Raw genomic sequence first — 18258 nt, 5'->3', positions numbered from 1 at the left:
GCTTCCCAAAGGGGGTTAAGCCACTGCAATGCATCTCCTGTTAGGTAGGACTTTAGTAATCCTACCTTTACCCGATCGCTGGTGAAGTAGGGAGCATGCCATTGAAAATAGCGTAGGCACTGCTTAGGGTCCCCATCATATCTTGGCGGGTCCCAGGGAGGTTCAACTTTATGTATGCCAGCCTCTAGTTGAGCAAACAGTTTATTGGAGACCACAATGGTGGGTGGAGCAGTGAAGGATTGGGCTTCAGACCGGGTACATTTATTTGGTTTCCCATACTGGCAAAAAAGCTAATCTTGTTCCGAGAGCGAAAGGACATGGGACTCAGCGGGGACCATGGCCTGTGCAAACTGTCACGCTCGCGCCTTGGCTGAATGGCGCGAGTCGGGGGTTTGTGGCCCCACTGAGCCACAAACCAGACTACCCTGGAAGGGGCGTGACTACAACAGCTACCTCGGTCTTCACTGGAGCCTCTGATGGTGAGGTCAGGCTTGTGCGGCAGATAGCTGTCGGGTGCCACTCCAGGGTGGTGTCTGGCTGTGGCTGCTGGTCCCACTCGGGGACAAGTCACTTTGACAGAAGCTATAGACAGGCAGGCAGGTAGACACGACAGGCACGGCTTGGAGACACTGGGCAGGCGGGCACGGCTTGGAGACACTGGGCAGGCGGGCACGGCTTGGAGACACTGGGCAGGCGGGCACGGCTTGGAGACACTGGGCAGGCGGGCACGGCTTGGAGACACTGGGCAGGCGGGCACGGCTTGGAGACACTGGGCAGGCGGGCACGCCTTGGAGACACTGGGCAGGCGGGCACGCCTTGGAGACACTGGGCAGGCGGGCACGCCTTGGAGACACTGGGCAGGCGGGCACGGCTTGGAGACACTGGGCAGGCGGGCACGGCTTGGAGACACTGGGCAGGCGGGCACGGCTTGGAGACACTGGGCAGGCGGGCACGGCTTGGAGACACTGGGCAGGCGGGCACGGCTTGGAGACACTGGGCAGGCGGGCACGGCTTGGAGACACTGGGCAGGCGGGCACGGCTTGGAGACACTGGGCAGGCGGGCGTGGTATGAGAAGGGGCAGGTGTAGGCAGGAATGTGGAGTAGGCAGAGCCGCAGGAGTGCGGAGTAGGCAGAGCGGCTAGGGTGCAGATGCACAGGCAGAGCGGCTAGGGTGCAGATGCACAGGCAGAGCGGCTAGGGTGCAGATGCACAGGCAGAGCGGCTAGGGTGCAGATGCACAGGCAGAGCTGACACAAGGAAGGAAGCCACGGACAAGGAGAAAGGGAGACTAAGGTAGGACAGAGTACAGACAAGGTACTGGAACCAAGACTCAAGGGCCAGGATATTCAGCCTCCTGGCAGGCAGACAAGGTACAAGGCAAGACGTATTCCTCCAGAGAAGGAGGAAATACAGAGGACAGGGCCTGGCTTCCTCAGCAGCAAGATACTAACTGATATTAGACATTGCACAGGCAATGTTTCAGTGGGTGTGGCAGAGCTAAATAGTCAAGGGCTCTAGGTGATTGGTCAGGGACAGATTAGACAGGTGCACCCTGACTGCATAAGAACCAGAGAGTTCTGGCGCCGCCCCCCTATACACACATAGCCAGGAAACATACAGGAGAGCAGAGGCAAAGAGCACAGGACTGGCAACAGACAGAATTCACAGCATGACCCGGAGCAGTGAGTAAGTTGATGTGCGGGGGATGGGAGGCCATGCAGTGACGCCAGCAGGGTTGTTACAGCATCCTTATCAGGTCTAAGAGACCTCTTTAATAATGTATGCAGTATTTATTGTGGAATCTAGTGACAGACCAGCTTTCATCTGAACCAAAACAGAGAGTTTCTTCCACTTTGGCTGCAGCCTTCAGATTCCATCCAGTCAGCAGTCACGTGAAGTTCCTCACAGAAGGAAGAAGACAGGTGTACGGAAGAGCAGTGCCGGGCCAGTGGATGAGTAGTATTCCCCACCAACATCTGTTTATAATGTGTTTTAAAGTGGTGGACAACCCCCTTAAGCCACATATAATTTATTTTTTAACTTTTATCAATTTATTTTGGAAAGGGGCATGGAAAAAATAGCAACACAATTTTGCTATTGTGCTTTTCTCTTCAGACCTTGCAGTATAAATTACATGATAGTGACTATTATAACTGCACTTTTACGATGACAGTCATGGCAAATTTATTATTTTCCTCTTCGCCACGACAGCACCCACTGAGAGAGGGGATCCGCCCCAGGAACAGGAAACCTACAGAGAGATAAATGGGGCGGTCCCCCTCGCTCCCTCAGTTTGGTTTCCTGTTCCTAGGAAGGAACCCGCAGAAGAGGATACCTGGTCTGGTAGCCGCCTGCCTGCATAATATGAGCAGCAGGGGCCCCAGGTCCGGAGGCAGCGTCGGGCGGAGAGGGGTATCCCCCCCCCCCCCCCCCCAGAGCTGGCGTAATGCAGGTGAGGCTGGAGGCGAAAGTGGTGCCAAAGCTCACTGGGGTGATGGCTATACCCCCCCTCCCCCCCCCGGGGTTGGACGCATTACGAACGCCATCGGGCGTACTGAGGCCGGCGCCCCCCCCCCCCCCGTGGCAGAAGGGCTTGTGCGGCGTGTGCTGAGCGGCGCTGCTGGAGTCATACCTGGACAGGAGAGGAGTCCGTGCGTGGAGAGGGGGCGCAGACGCGCGATGCGCCGGCCGCATCACTGTTTGCGGTGACCCAGTGCAGGAGAGGCAACCCGGAAGTGGAGGAGGACTTCCGGGTTCAGGCTGAAGGCAGAGACCGCGGGACAACGCCCGCGCATGCGCAGTAGGGGCTGAAAAAAAAAAAAAATGGTAAAAAAAAAAAAAAGAGGAGCAGCTATAGCAAAGGCTTTAAAAGGAAGCCACAGACACAGCGCCAGTGCGCAGTCATGTCGTCCTTAGATGACTCAGCTTCGCTCCCATTAGGTCAGCCAGTGGTATCCCCACTTGGTAGTCGACAGAGCAGTGCTACGAGAAGATCCAATAGCACCAGAAGAAGTGGCAGCTCTAGGAAGGAATCCATTGGGCCTTCCAGACAAGATGAGCCGGTAGAGAAGAAACGTAAGGAAAGGAAGTCGTCCCGTGCCTCGCCTCAGCCTGGGTCCCGGACACCGCAGCCGGTAGTTGCTGACGAAATTCACGGGTGAGTGTTTTTTGGTCAGGTTAGATAATTGATGGCCTTCTCTTTCTGGTCCATACCCCTTTTAGGCTAAAAGAACAGAGAAGGCGAAACATAGAGAGTGTGCCTTATGTTCGCAGCCCCTCCCGGATGGCCACCCAAAGAGATTATGCCAATCATGCGTTGAGGAGGCCTTGCAGGAGGAATCCTCACGAAAGAAGGAGGATATCCGGGCAATGATAAGAGAGGAACTACGGGCCTTAGGCGGTTCCAGTAGTCTAGGGGGTCACTCCTCCATGAGAGAAATATGTTCACCTAAAGGAGGAGTCTCGCTGGCGTCCAGGTCACCGTCAGATACCGGAGAACTAGATTCCGATAAGTCCCAGGAATACCTTTCCTCAGAGGACGAGGATCAGACGTGTTTCCCCACGGACAGTGTCAGTAATCTTGTAAAGTCTGTCCGAAATACCATGGGGTTGCCGGAGAGTAAGGATCCCAAGACCCCTCAGGACATTATGTTTGCCGGTATTTCTCGTAAAAAGATCCGAGCATTCCCAGTGGTCTCAGCTGTAAAAGACCTAGTTAAGAGGGAATGGGAGAAACAAGGTCAGAGGACCTTCCTCCCCTTAACGTCAAAGCGTAAGTATCCCTTTGACGATGAGGAGTTAACGGCCTGGTCGAGAGCCCCCAAGGTGGATGCGGCAGTGGCCTCTACCTCCCGTAGATCCTCCTTGCCGGTGGAGGATTCGGGAACTTTGGCTGATTCTTCGGATCGTAAGACCGATACATTCCTCAAAAGATCTTGGGAAGCTTGTACGGCAGCCTTTAAGCCCGCAATAGCAGCCACATGTACGGCAAGATCTATGTTGGTGTGGCTGAACGACTAGGAGGACAATATTAAAAATGGAGTAGCTAGGAGTAGGCTTCTTTCCTCTATGCCCCTCATTAAAGGAGCAGCGGCTTTCCTCTCCGACTCCTCCGCGGATTCTCTCCGGTTGTCGGCTAGAGCGGCAGGACTGACCAATGCAGGCAGGCGGGCCTTATGGTTGAAGGGGTGGAAAGGAGACACACAAACAAAAACTAGATTGTGTGCTATACCCTGCCAGGGTAAGTACCTGTTTGGTACAGAGCTGGATGAGATTTTGACAAAAGCGGGGGAGAGGAAAAAGGGGTTCCCTAACCCGTATGTTCCGTTCAACAGGAGGGCCTACAGGAAGCCGCCGTTCGGTAAAAAGAAAGACTTTAGACCTCAGGACCGCTGGGGAAATAAGGACCCCAAGCAAAGAGGCAACCTATTCGGGAAACGTCCCTTCAGAGGAGACAGATCCCGATAAAACCGTTATACCGGTAGGTGGCAGGCTATTAAGATTCAGCCGCCAATGGATGAAGGTGACATCAAACCCGTGGGCCCTAAGTATTGTATCATCAGGCCTAAAATTAGAATTCGTTCGGTATCCACCGAACTCCTTCTTATTGACTTCTATGAAGTCCCGTTCTCAGCAGGAAGCACTGGAGATGGAGATTGCGATACTGCTATCTAAACAGGTCCTAGTGGAGGTCCCAGACGAAGAAACAGGGATGGGCTTTTATTCTCCTCTATTCTTAGTCCCAAAACCAGATGGTTCTTACAGGACTATAATAAATTTAAAGAAACTTAATACCTTCCTAAGACTGAGGTCGTTTAAAATGGAGTCGATTAAGTCTGCAATAAAGCTTTTGTTTCCCAGGTGTTGTATGGCGGTCTTGGACCTAAAGGACGCCTACTACCATCTCCCCATATATCGAGGGCACCAAAGGTTCCTGCGGGTAGCAGTCTGGTTCAGAGGTCGGATTCGGCATTTCCAGTTTGCGGCAATGCCTTTCGGGCTATCCATGGCTCCTCGGGTATTTACCAAGTTAATGCTGGAAGTAATGTCATATATAAGGCTGAATGACACCCTAGTTGTCCCTTATTTAGACGACCTACTCATAGTGGGGAATTCTGTTTCACAGTGTGAAGCAAGAATAGCTAGGATTATTTCATCCCTACAAACACTGGGTTGGCTAATTAACTGGGAGAAATCCAGACTGGAGCCAGTGACCTGTCAAAGGTTTTTGGGCCTGCAGGTAGACTCCGTAACTGAGGAGTGCTTTCTGCCAAACGCCAAAGTAATGGCCATGATTGACAAAGTACAGAATGCTACAGGAAGACCCGTAATATCATTGAGACAGGGCATGTCCTTGCTGGGGTCACTAATATCATGCATTCCAGCGGTGCAATGGGCTCAGTTCCACTCTAGAGGACTACAGTGGGCTATTCTGCAGGAGACAGATAAACTGCAGGGGCGGCTGGAAGGGAAGATATCCCTATCGCCCGAGGTGGTTGAATCCCTAAAATGGTGGTTAATTCCTTCCAATCTATCGAAGGGAGTACAGTGGTGGGTGACTCCCTCCAAGATACTCACCACAGATGCCAGCCCCTTAGGTTGGGGAGCCCACCTAGAGGAGCACATGGTACAAGGCTGGTGGCGGGAGAATGAAATAGAGGCCTCCTCTAATGTAAAGGAGCTAACAGCGATTTTTTATGCGATATCTCGCTTCCTTCCGCAGTTGAGAGGCGCCCACGTAAGGATCCAGACAGACAATACCACCGCAGTGGCCTATATAAACCGGCAAGGAGGCACGCGGTCAATGCCACTGATGTCTATCGCGGGAAAGATTCTGGAGATGGCCGAGGTCCATCTTCTCTCCTTGTCAGCGCTCCATATAAGAGGAGTGGACAACTCCCGAGCAGACTATCTCAGTCGCCAGGCCCTATACCAGGGAGAGTGGGTCCTCAGCAGAGACGTGTTCGAAATGATAGCGTCAGAATGGGGCAGACCGGAGATAGACCTATTCGCAACCAGAGCCAACAGGTGCGTAAAAATCTTGATAGCCCCGTTTTGGCCAAAAAGACCGTGGTTTTCATGGCTGAGAGCCATGTCGGTAACCGACCCGTGGATCCTGCCGCTGCACCAAAATCTTCTCTCGCAGGGACCCTGCTACCATCCACAGGCCAAAGCCCTGCACCTAGCGGCCTGGAATTTGAAAGGGAGCTACTGAGGCAGAAGGATTTCTCAAGGAAACCTAATCAATACCCTGCTACAAAGCAGGAAGGAGTCCACGACAAAAATTTATGCTAAGGTGTGGAGGAAGTTCCTGGCCTTTCACCCAACAAAACTAGCTGGTGAAGTACCCATTACGGCCATTCTAGAGTTTCTACAAAGAGGCCGAGAACTTAGACTCTCAGTAAGCACTCTTAAGGTCCACGTGTCAGCCCTAGGAGCCCTGTTTAACTATAACGTGGCAGCAAATAGATGGGTGACTCGGTTTATCTCGGCCTGTCAACGAGCAGAACCGGTGCATGTGCCTCGACTTCCAGCGTGGAACCTTACTTTAGTTTTGGATGCCTTCACTCAGGCACCATTCGAGCCCATAAGCTCAGCATCAGTAAAGTGCCTCTCATTGAAAACGGCTATGCTGGTGGCCTTAGTATCGGCCAGGAGAGTGAGTGATCTTCATGCTCTGTCAGTAGACCCACCGTTCCTGTCAACAACACGAGACAGTCTCATTTTAAAGACGGACCCGTCCTATCTGCCCAAACGGGCAACTAAATTTCATAGGTCTCAAGAGATATGCCTACCTTCATTCTATGAGAACCCGTCAACACAGGACGAGGAGAAATATCACACCTTAGATGTGAAGAGAGCTGTGCTAGCCTACCTTGATAGGACCAGTCCCTGGAGGCAGAGTAGGTCTCTTTTTGTCTCATTCCAGGGCAGCAGGAAGGGGTCTGCAGTTACATCAGGCACGATATCCAGATGGATTAGAGATGCGATCACAATGGCGTATCTGACAAAAGGAGAAGACCCTCCACTAGGGATTAAGGCGCACTCTACTAGAGCCATATCATCCTCCTGGGCCGAGAGGGCGAACGTCCCAATTGAACAAATATGTAAGGCTGCAACCTGGTCTTCTCCATCTACCTTTTATAGTCACTATAGACTAGATTTGTCCTCTACCGAGGATCTAACTTTTGGTAGATCATTCCTTAACACGGTGTGCCCGCCCAAGTGATTATCTCTGAAAATCTCTCAGTGGGTGCTGTCGTGGCGAAGAGGAAAAACCGGATTACTTACCGGTAATACTCTTTTGTAGAGTCCACGACAGCACCCGCTCACTTCCCTCCCGTAAGAATTTTTTCACACATGGGTCTCCTTGGTGGTGGAGATTATGATTTAAGTTAGATATGTGATTAAACTTAGTAAGCTTAAAACTGCATAGGGGTAAGATAAATGAATCGCCCAAGCAAAATGACTAAAACATGTATGGCGGTTCCTCCGTTGTTCTCGGTAATGCAAACTGAGGGAGCGAGGGGGACCGCCCCATTTATCTCTCTGTAGGTTTCCTGTTCCTGGGGCGGATCCCCTCTCTCAGTGGGTGCTGTCGTGGACTCTACAAAAGAGTATTACCGGTAAGTAATCCGGTTTTTTATTTATTTCATGTTTTAACATTTTGGCCGAATAAAAGCTACATGTTATTTTATTTTTACTTCCACATAATGTCTTATGGGAAACTAGCAGACATCTACCGTATTCAAATATTTTTTATTTTTAGATACAATTAAGGGGTCGTGCAATTTATACATGTTGTGCAGGTTAAGAATTTTCAACGTCGCTATAGACAGTGTTGTTCTGATATTTCCAGGCTCAGCTTCCAAGGACAGTGTAATTGTCCAACTCTTGAAAAATTAATAAACAATATACTGATAGGCTGATGACTGCATACTGTTTATTTCTTAATGGACGGCAGTAAGGGTTTATTAGGTTTTTTTAAATTTTTTTGTTATAAATACTATTGTATTATATTTATGCAACTTGAATAAAACTCATCTGATTAACCAAAAAAGGGTTAATAATGATGTAAATTAAGAGTATTCCTTTGTTGTCCAGAAATAATAATAATCTTTATTAGAAATCAATTTTTTTTTTAAAACGTGCACTTATGATTGCGCAGATTTGTGTGCCATATTTTACAGCTTCTTTATACCACTTTTGTGTAGTAAAACTGATAAGTTTCACTCGGCGTGCACCTGGATTTTGATAGTGTGCTGACAGGCATTACACTTGTGTGCACTCAGTCCAATGATAGATTCATATGCACCATTAACCAATTTGTGCCTAATTCGGTAGGTCCTTCCACCAGGTACAAAGGCAATATAAAAGATCAGGAAAGCCGAGGCACTTCTTAATTCCATGTCAATTAAAAGTATAATAGCAAGACACAGCAGGCAACAATTTGGCCATATGAGCTGTATGTATTTTTCATGCTTGAAGAAGGCCAGTCATGGCTGAAACGTTGCCTGCTTGTCTTCCTGTTATGCTTTTAATTGACATGGAATAAAGAACAAGTTGTTTTCTTGTTTGTTTGTTTTTTTGGTTTTTTTTTACCAAGAACCTGCTGTTTTGGTGCCTCGGCTTCCCTGAACTTATGTGCACTCATCCACCAATATCTTCATCTCTCCATGTGAATTGCGACAGAGTAATAATTAGAAATTACAAAACTCCCTTTTAAGTCAGATCACATACCCATACATATACTTGTTGCATGAACATTGATTTGTTCAGAAACATGAACGATGAAGAAACAAGTCCAGGGTTTAACCTCACTCAAAATAAAATGAAAACCTTACTGTTGAATTAGACTTGGAAATATTTCCTCCTTGTGTCTCTTGTCTATCCAGCGTGAGAGCGGAACAAGCTGGCATAGAGGTCACTGGTATATGGTGCTCAGTGTCTGCGAGTCAGGGAACCGGTCCATATATCAAATGTAAAAAAAAAAGTACCTGCAGCGTTTACTCTTGTAGTCACGCAAAGTATTTTCTTTCTTGACTCATATTAAAATAAGTGAATTGAGTGCAACTACACCAACCATTTTCCACATTTCCCAGGCCTTCACTCTGAGGGCCTTTGGAAAATATTGTGACCTATGAAGGTAAAGGGTGTAGTTTTCTGTTAACATACAAGGACAGCACGGTGGCAAGCACTGTTTGAGGTCCTGGGTTCAAATCCCACCACAGACACCATCTGCAAGGAGTTTGTATGTTCTCCTCGAGCTTCCACTGGTTTCCTCTGGGTTTTCTGTTTGCTCCCATACTCCAAACACATAATGATAGGAAATGTAGATTGTGAGCCTCAATGGGGACTGATTATGATGATGTCTGTAAAGCGCTGTGGAAATGAATGGCGCTATGTAAATGAGTAAAATAAACTGTTTCAGTAGTAGAGATATGTCATTACAATACGATTAGTGGGGGTGTATGTAACATTTTTAAAACGATTGATCCCATAATCATAAGTGGTAACAATTACTACGTGCTTGTAAAAACAAGTAACTTTGCAATTTGATTGTTATTCAGAATCCTCTTCTCAAGGGGTAAAACAGTGTGATTTTTAATCTTTACAGTGAATTGCCCGTCTCCTAGACATGGAGGGAAGTGCTTAAAAGCTATTTCCAGTACTACTCGTTGTTGCTGCTGTGAATCTGGTTAGATTGCGTCAATGCCCTTGCACAAAGCTGCCTCTGCTTGCAGCTTCGCAGAGCGCACAGTGTGGGTCAGCGGCTTGCCGATGCTGCTGGTCCGTACTGTCACTCATTAGAAGCTCAGCAACCCTGAGACTGAGGAATGGGGCTTTTTGATGTGATCTCGCCCTACAAAAGGCTTTTTATATTCTAATTGGAAAGTCTTTTTTTTTCCTTCCTGATGAAAATCACACGTCCTGTAATATTCTCCATACTGCACTCATGATTTACGTTATCTAATCAGCAGCACATGGTCACCTCACGCTCCCCTAATCTGTTGGATCACAAAGAACTGGCTAGATGACATCCTGGCATGAAAGTTTCCACACATCATTTTAGTATCAAAGAATTTTAAGTAAAAAAAATTATAAAAAGGTCAACAACCGATCGTCGCCCGCCGAGCTTTAATTTCTGCATTGGATAAAGAATAACAGCAAATGAAACATTAAAAAAAGTAAAGTTACTGTGCAAGATTGGACACACACTCAACTAGTATAACTGCATAATATCTTTAAGTTTTGTATTTACAGAGTTGCTCTAATTTTTTTTTTTTTTTAAATCTGGAAGTTCACCTTGCTTACCTCCCTGGCTCTCCGGCGCTGCTTCTTCACTGCTGCCCTTGGTCTATCTTGGCATGGCTGCAGTGGTGGCGTCATTCCTACAGCATGTAGAATAGGAATATGTTCGGCACTTGGGATAGGTTTCTGGTGCTACGTGTTAGGGTATATATCCAATGATAAAAAGGCATCTTTATTAGATCTGCTTTGGTTTCCATATATGTACATAAGAACATAGAAACACCAGCTGGAGCACACATACTTCTACCAAGAAATAGGCCTTGACCACCAAGGTCCTAGATGGGCCCAAACGTTGGCCTCTCCTGTATGGAAACCATAGATCATCTTCCAATAAACACACCTTTTAAATGCTTACTGAGTGCGATGGTTATTGTATTACTGCAGCATGTATCCGCTGCTGCCAAATACTGGTTTTATCAGTCATGGCATTGTAGTTGGTACAAAACCGCTGAACCCGGCATCTATAACTGGGCGCAGCTGCAGAGAGGTAACCCTGACGCAGTACAGCTTAGTATATCTGATGACTAATAGAAGATAAGAATGGGAATGGAAAACCCACTCATTTTGTCAGGTTTTATTTCACTCCTTTATTTTTTTCAAGAACAGGCTACTAATTTCCTTTCATAAAACACTTAAAAAAATTTTTGTCGAACTTAAAGCACTTTTTTTTCTTTCTTCAGCGCTGTAGTGACGCTTTAACCCCTTAGTGACAGAGTCATTTTGCAGCTTAATGACCAGGCCGATTTTTACAATTCTGACCACTGTCACTTTGAGGTTATAGCTCTGGAACGCTTTAACGCATCCCGCTGATTCTGAGAATGTTTTTTAGTGACATATTTTACTTCATGTTAGTGGTGAAATTTCTTCTATATCACTTGTGTTTAGTTATGAAAAAAACGGAAATATGGCGAAAATTTTGCAATTTTCAAACTTAAAATTTTTATGCCCTTAAACATGAGAGATATGTCACACAAATTTCTTAATAGATAACATGTCCCACATGTCTACTTTACATCAACACAATTTTGGAGACAAAATTTTGACCAGCGATATCTCATTTTTGCAACAAAATTTACAAAACCATTTTTTTTTTTTTTAGGGACCACATCTCATTTGAAGTCATTTTGTGGGGTGTACATGACAGAAAATACCCAAAAGTGACACCATTCTAAAAACTGGACAACTCAAGGTGCTCAAAACCACATTCAAGAAGTTTATTAACCCTTTACGTGCTTCACAGGAACTGAAGCAATGTCAAAGGAAAAAATTAATATTTTACTTTTTTTTGCAAAAAATTTACTTCAGAGACAATTTTTTTTATTTTCACAAGTATTAAAAGAGAAAATGAACCACAAAATTTGTTGTGCAATTTCTCCTGAATACGCCGATACCCCGTATGTGGGGGTAAACCACTTTTTGGGCGCACGGCAGAGCTCGCAAGGGAAGGAGTGCCGTTTGACTATTTCAAAGCAGAATTGGCGGGAATTGAGATCGGACACTATGTTGCGTTTGGAGCGCCCCTGATGTGCCTAAACAGTGGAAACCCCCAACAAGTGACATCATTTTGGAAACTAGACCCTTTAAGGAACTTATCTAGCTGTGTGGTGAGCACTTTGAACCCCCAAGTGCTTCACAGAAGTTTATAACGCAGAGCAGTGAAAATAAAAAAATCATTTTTTTTTCTCAAAATGATTTTTTAGCCTGCTATTTTTTATTTTCATAAGGGTAACAGGAGAAATTGGACCCCAAAAGTTGTTGTGCAATTTGTCCCGAGTATGCTGATACCCCATATGTGGGGGGGGAACCACTGTTTGGACACATTGGTGAACTCGGAAGGGAAGGAGCGCCATTTTGGGATGCAGACTTTGATGGAATGTGCTGTTGCATTTGCAGAGCCCCTGATGTGCCTAAACAGTAGAAACCCCCACAAATGACCCCATTTTGGAAGCTAGACCCCCTAAGGAGCTTATCTAGATGCGTGGTGAGCACTTTGAACCCCCAAGTGCTTCACAGAAGTTTATAACGCAGAGCCATGAAAATAAAAAATCTTTTTTTCCATAAAAGTGATTTTTTTAGCCCCCAATTTTTTTATTTTCCCAAGAGTAACAGGAGAAATTAGACCCCAAAGTTGGTAAATAGTGGAAACCCCTCAATTCTAGCTTCCACCCTAATTCCAACCCTAAGGCTGAGTTCACACGTGGCGTTTTTTTTGCGTTTCCGCGCGATTTTGCCGCAAAAACGCGAAAAATAAGCACCCCATGCATTCCTATGGGATTCCGCAATGCTGTGCTAATGCTGCGGTTTTTACCGCGGCAGAATCGCTTCACGGTAAAAACCGCAGCATGCTCATTAATTTTGCGGAATCGCGGCGATCCCGCACCCATAGGAATGCATTGTTCCGCTTACTTCCCGCATGTGGCTGTGCACACCATGCGGAAAGTAAGCAGAACATTTGCGGATGGTAACCGCGGTTCGGAGGAGAGGAGACTGTCCTCCGGGCTTTGGGTACCATATCCCTGTAAAAAATAGAATTTAAAATAAAAAATATTGTTATTCTCACCTTCCGGCGTCCCGCGCAGCCTTCCCGCCTCTCTCCACGCTCTCGTTCCCAGTAATCCTTTGCGAAAATGCCCGCGATGGCGTCCGTTCTCGCGGGATCGCGAAGCCTCGCGGCCATTCGCGCGACGTCATCGCGAATTACCGCGAGACATCGCGATCCCGCCAGAACGGACGTCATCGCGGGCATTTTCGCAAAGGATTACTGGGAACGGATGCGCGGGACGTCGGAAGGTGAGAATAACACCATTTTTTATTTTTTTTTTACATTTTATCTTTTACTACTTATGCTGCAAAGGCGGCCTCAGTAGTAAAAAGTTGGTCACACTCGTCAAACACTATGTTTGACGAGTGTGACCAACCTGTCAATCAGTTCTCCAAGCGATGCTACAGATCTCTTTGAAAACGCTAGCATTTTGCAAGCTAAATACGCTTGCAAAATGCTAGTTCTTCCGCGGGAAAATCGCGGGAATTTAAAATGCGATTTTCCCACGGAATGGAATTCCGGAATTCTCGCGGTAATTTCCGCGAGAGTTCCGGTACGTGTGAACTTAGCCTAACCCTAATTCCAACCCTAATTATAACCATAACCCTAATGGAAAAATGAAAATAAATATAGTTTCTTTATTTCATTATATTTCCCTAAGTAAGGGGGTGATAAAAGGGGGGGGTGTGTTTACTTTTTTTATTTTGATCACTGTGATAGGGTTTTTATCACAGTGATCAAAATGCACTTTGAATGAATGGAATCTGCCGGCCGGCAGATTCGGCGGGCACACTGCGCATGCGCCCGCCATTTTCTTCCCGGACCAAGATGGTGGCGCCCACCGGAGGAGGCAGGAGGGCCCGAGGTCCACCGAGGACCCTATTTCTCTCTCCTCTGATGTGCGATCTAATCAGAGGATAGAGAAATTAAATGCAAAATAGCGGGGTTTTTTTGCGGTCGACGTTATACGGTTAATAACGATGATCGCAAAAGCGGGGTCAGTAAAAACCGACCCGAATCATGTTCTCTGGGGTCTCGGTTTTTCGGGGCCTCTCCGGACCCGCGGAGACATCTTGTGAGCGCAGCTTTTGACTGACTGGAAGTCACAAGCTCTCAATGCAAATCTATGAGAGCCAGAACAAGGCTCTCATAGACTTCTATTGAAAAGTGACCTAAGTGCTGCTCCATGAAACTGGAGCTGCCGACAGGTGATTTTTCACAGGAGACCGATTGGCGCTACGCTGGAAAACAATGAAGGCGGTGTCAGGTGACTATGAGACTGGGGGCAGGGGATTTACAGTTAAAGCACCACTCCAGCGGTGCAATAAAATAAGGCTGGATTGGTGCTTTCTAAAGAATGATTTTAGCTTTGCATAGAAATTTGTATTAAAATTTCTATTTTGTTTGGTTGCAAGGATATCTGGTCCAAGAAATCAAAAAGGCTGACATCCCTGTCCCAGAAGCAAGTATGCTGCCTGCAGCCCCCCTCCCCAAGCATGTGTTGGACATCCAGGTAATTTTGTTTTTCATGATTTTTTCTTTATATAATTATATGAAAGGTTCTATCTAAACTATAACCCCTTCCTCATTTAATTTCCATTCATCTTGTTTTTAATAAGCAGCTGTTTCCGATTTTCTGCATCTTTATATTTCTGTGAGATATAAAATTAATTGGTGACTTACAGAGGGTTTCCATGTTATGTCTTATCTGTAGGAACAGTTAAAGAAGCTTGAATCTGAGCTAAAGGAAGTGAATAAGAACAAAGACAAGTTACAGAAAAACTTGGTGGAACTGACAGAGTATACACACATGTTAAGGGTGACAAAGGGCTTTATACAAAGATCAGTGAAGGTAAAAAACAACCTACTGCTGATTACTGTTAGTGAAGGGACCGATTCTACATGGATATGGCTCTTTTGATTGTAATTCTTACATTGTGGACCACTGTCCTCATAATTGGACATGTTATTGAACAAGAACCTTTCTATTGCTGACTGATGACTTGAAGCATAGCATCTTGATATTGCATGACTTTCAGATCACATTCTCTCCATTAATGTATGAGAGATTTAGACACAGATAAAAAATATTGTATTGAAATTTGGCTGTGCATGCTTGGCCACTTTGCTAAGAATTCGGTCCAGGCATAAGTACCTGCTTTTGACATTTGGGTGCCCAGCAGTAGGAGCTCCTGAATGACTAAGAACAATGTTCTGATCCTTGCTGGCATTTCTGCCATCAGTTATTGTTGGTGAAAGCTTAGAGCAAATGCTCATTTAATGGGACATTAGATGGTAAGAACTGACTATAAAATACGGCTTGTCAGTCCCTCTTCACTTATAAACTTGCATAATATATCTCTGCATTCAGCTTTGTTTTGAATCTGCTTTTTGTTTTCTTGAGCTTAAAAGCAGGAAGTGAAATATACTTTTCTTGTGTCCATTATCATCAAAGAAATATGAATGATCGTGTACAGTGGGTGCAGAAAGTATTCAGACCCCTTAAATTTTTCACTTTTTGTTTTAGTGCATCCATTTGGTAAATTCAAAAAAGTTCATTTTTTTCCTCATAAATGTACACTCTGCACCCCATCTTGACTGGAAAAAAACAGAAATGTAGAAATTTTTGCAAATTTTATTAAAAAAGAAAAACCGAAATATCACATCATAAGTATTCAAACCCTTTGCTCAGACACTCATATTTAAGTCACATGCTGTCCCTTTCCTTGTGATCCTCCTTGAGATGGCTCTACTCTTTCTTTGGAGTCCAGCTGTGTTTAATTAAACTGATAGGACTTGATTTGTAAAGACACACACCTGTCTATATACGACCTCACAGCTCACAGTGCATGTCGGACCTAATGAGAATCATGAGGTCAAAGGAACTGGCCAAGGAGCTCAGAGACAGAATTGTGGCTCAATACTGAGCAAAGGGTGTGAATACTTATGATCATGTGATGTTTCAGTCTTTCTTTTTTTTAATAAATTTGCAAAAATTTCTACATTTCTTGTTTTTGTTTTTTTCAGTCAAGATGGGGTGCAGAGTGTACATTAATGACAAATGAACTTTTTGAATTTACCAAATGGCTGCAATAAAACAGAGTGAAAAATTTAAAGGGGTCTAAATACATTTCATACCTACTGTATAAAAAAAACTTGCCTTCCTTATAGAGTGAAACATCGACCCCTACCAGGTATGAAGAATTCCCTACGTTAGAAAAGGAATCCATAATGGACTATACATGTATGCAAAGACTAGGGGCAAAATTGGGGTAAGCTGATTTTACTTATATTAAAAAAATAATGCTTAGGGCCAGTGCATGCTTTAACATATAAAAATGGTTTAAAGGGAACCTGTCAGCAGGATTGTGCCCAGTAACCCACAGACAGTGTCAGATTGGTGCCGTTATACTGATTAAAATGATACATTGATTGATCAAATCCGTTTTGTGATTGTTGTGTGATCTTTATTTTCAGTTTTTAGTTAATGATATGCTTGTGTTTTGGGGCGACTGTGGGAGGGGTCTCTATGTGGTACTCTGCTTAGCTATTCATACTAATGGCTTATGACAGGTCACTGATCCCTCAGTGAAATGCCACCTATTTTACATACTGATTATTATATATAGTGAGAGAAAATAGTAGGTGACGGCACCTGTGCTGCAGCATGATAGCATGTGTAATGTGCATGTAATTATTTTATTTGCTGGTATAAATAAATTCAGAAAAAAAAAAATCTGTCACCAAAATGGCGTCGCCTGCGCAGTAGCATCTATCAGTGATCCGATAGATGCTGCTGCGCAGGTGCCGTCTTTCTAGAGAAAAAAAATTGTGTTCACTTAGGCTAGTTTGACACTAGCGTTTTGGAGCGCAGCGACGGCCTGCGCACGGCCGCAGCTAAGCCCCGCCCCCTGCCGCGCCCCCCGCCGGTAGCTCCGCCCTGCGTCCCCTATCTTTATCACAGGGAGCGCAGGCCGTGCGCAGTATGCGTTTGGCGGCGCATGCGCCTTTTTGACGGTGCGCTGACGCAACCAAAATGCAGCAGGTTGCGTTTGGCGCAGGTCGGCGCACCGTCAAAAGGACGCATGCGCCGCCAAACGCATACTGCGCACGGCCTGCGCCCCCTGTGATAACGATAGGGGACGCAGGGCGCATGCGCCGGTGGGCGGAGCTACCGGCGGGCGCGGCAGGGGGCGGGGCTTAGCGGCGGCCGTGCGCAGGCCGTCGCTGCGCTCCAAAACGCTAGTGTGAAACTAGCCTAAGGTGGCGCCGGCGGCGCCTGTGCAGTAGCTTCTATCAGATCACCGCGTGATTAAGATAATCTGACCCCGATTTTCTTGGATGAGACAAAAACAGCCGTGCCATGTTCAGTCAGTGTGTACAGTTCAGCGGTAATGCCCACTTGTCAATCCATTCATCAACCAGGAGTAATAACAGAGCAATGGCACAACAGCGAGTTCCAGAATAGGAATTCTAGCATGGTATTACATGGGGAAAAACAAGTATCTCTCTCAACCCCCCCAGAAAAGAGAAAAAAAAGGCCTACGCCTTCTGAAAACGGACCTTCTGTATCATTATTTTCCTATCTTTGGTTATAAAAAAAAAAATGTAATGTGCAGTTGATTCTTGTATGAGATCTGAACAGCCTTAGTTTCTCCCCACAAGTGATGTATTCATCTATTTTCTTTCTGCAGCTTTATCTCTGGATTGGTTCACTATGCAAAGTTAAAATCGTTTGAGAAAATGCTTTGGCGGGCTTGTAAAGGCTACACCATCCTGACGTATCGGGAGCTAGATGAGTATCTGACAGACTCTGAAACAGTGAGTTGGTGTTTTGCCATTTTTTTTTTTTTTTACATAATGGATTTGGTGAATGTTTGTTCCCAGATTAGTTAATGTGGTGTTAATAAAAAAATATATATATATTATTTTTAATATTCCCCAAACAACAACTATGGATACAATTGGCATATTTTATTTTGATGAACTGTGATTTAAGCATTATCACAGACTTGCATTTTGATGGAGTTCTCTTCAAAAAAATAAGAAATAAATGTCTTGTCAGCCAACATTAAAGGGTGACGGTCATTTTTGTAAATGCTTTTATATATTCTATACATAGTGTTTCTGATTGGTGTGGGTCGGGTTCGGAGACTCCCGCATTTCTGTCAAAACACTGTTCTGAGGTTTTCAATTGGTGCATGAGCTGTATGGACAGAGCAGTGTACGAGCTCAATAGTAAGTCTATGGGTCTACACAATCCTATCATGGAGCTGTGTACAGACCCATACATTTGCTATTGAGCCCATACACTGCGCTAAAAAAAACAGATTTGGTGTGGTCAGGTGACATCATTGTGGAAGTCAAATCTCCAATCAGGGAAAACAGAAACACCAATTTGTAT

The 18258-nt window shown here is 45.5% G+C and overlaps 1 protein-coding gene across 2 annotated transcripts in view; it reads left to right on the top strand.

The window, feature by feature from the left end:
• The window catches only part of ATP6V0A2 (ATPase H+ transporting V0 subunit a2), a 183953-nt gene that overhangs the window by 35427 nt on the left and 130268 nt on the right, over nt 1-18258 (top strand). Inside the window, exons 1-5 of one of the 2 annotated variants that reach the window (XM_073586096.1) lie at nt 4878-7626; nt 14270-14367; nt 14569-14706; nt 16026-16126; nt 17549-17675. In XM_073586096.1, the coding sequence (XP_073442197.1) occupies nt 14323-14367; nt 14569-14706; nt 16026-16126; nt 17549-17675 (411 nt within the window). In that variant the 5' untranslated portion in view covers nt 4878-7626; nt 14270-14322. Of the gene's footprint in view, nt 1-4877; nt 7627-14269; nt 14368-14568; nt 14707-16025; nt 16127-17548; nt 17676-18258 lie in introns of those variants that run through there. The other variant, XM_073586095.1, reaches the window with a different exon arrangement.

Source organism: Dendrobates tinctorius, unplaced genomic scaffold (genome assembly GCF_039654945.1).
Source record: "Dendrobates tinctorius isolate UK_male_01 unplaced genomic scaffold, ASM3965494v1 ptg000090l, whole genome shotgun sequence".
NCBI lineage: Eukaryota > Metazoa > Chordata > Amphibia > Anura > Dendrobatidae > Dendrobates > Dendrobates tinctorius.
The sequence above is the reverse complement of the archived record's forward strand: the minus strand, read 5'-3'. Positions and strand labels throughout refer to the sequence as shown.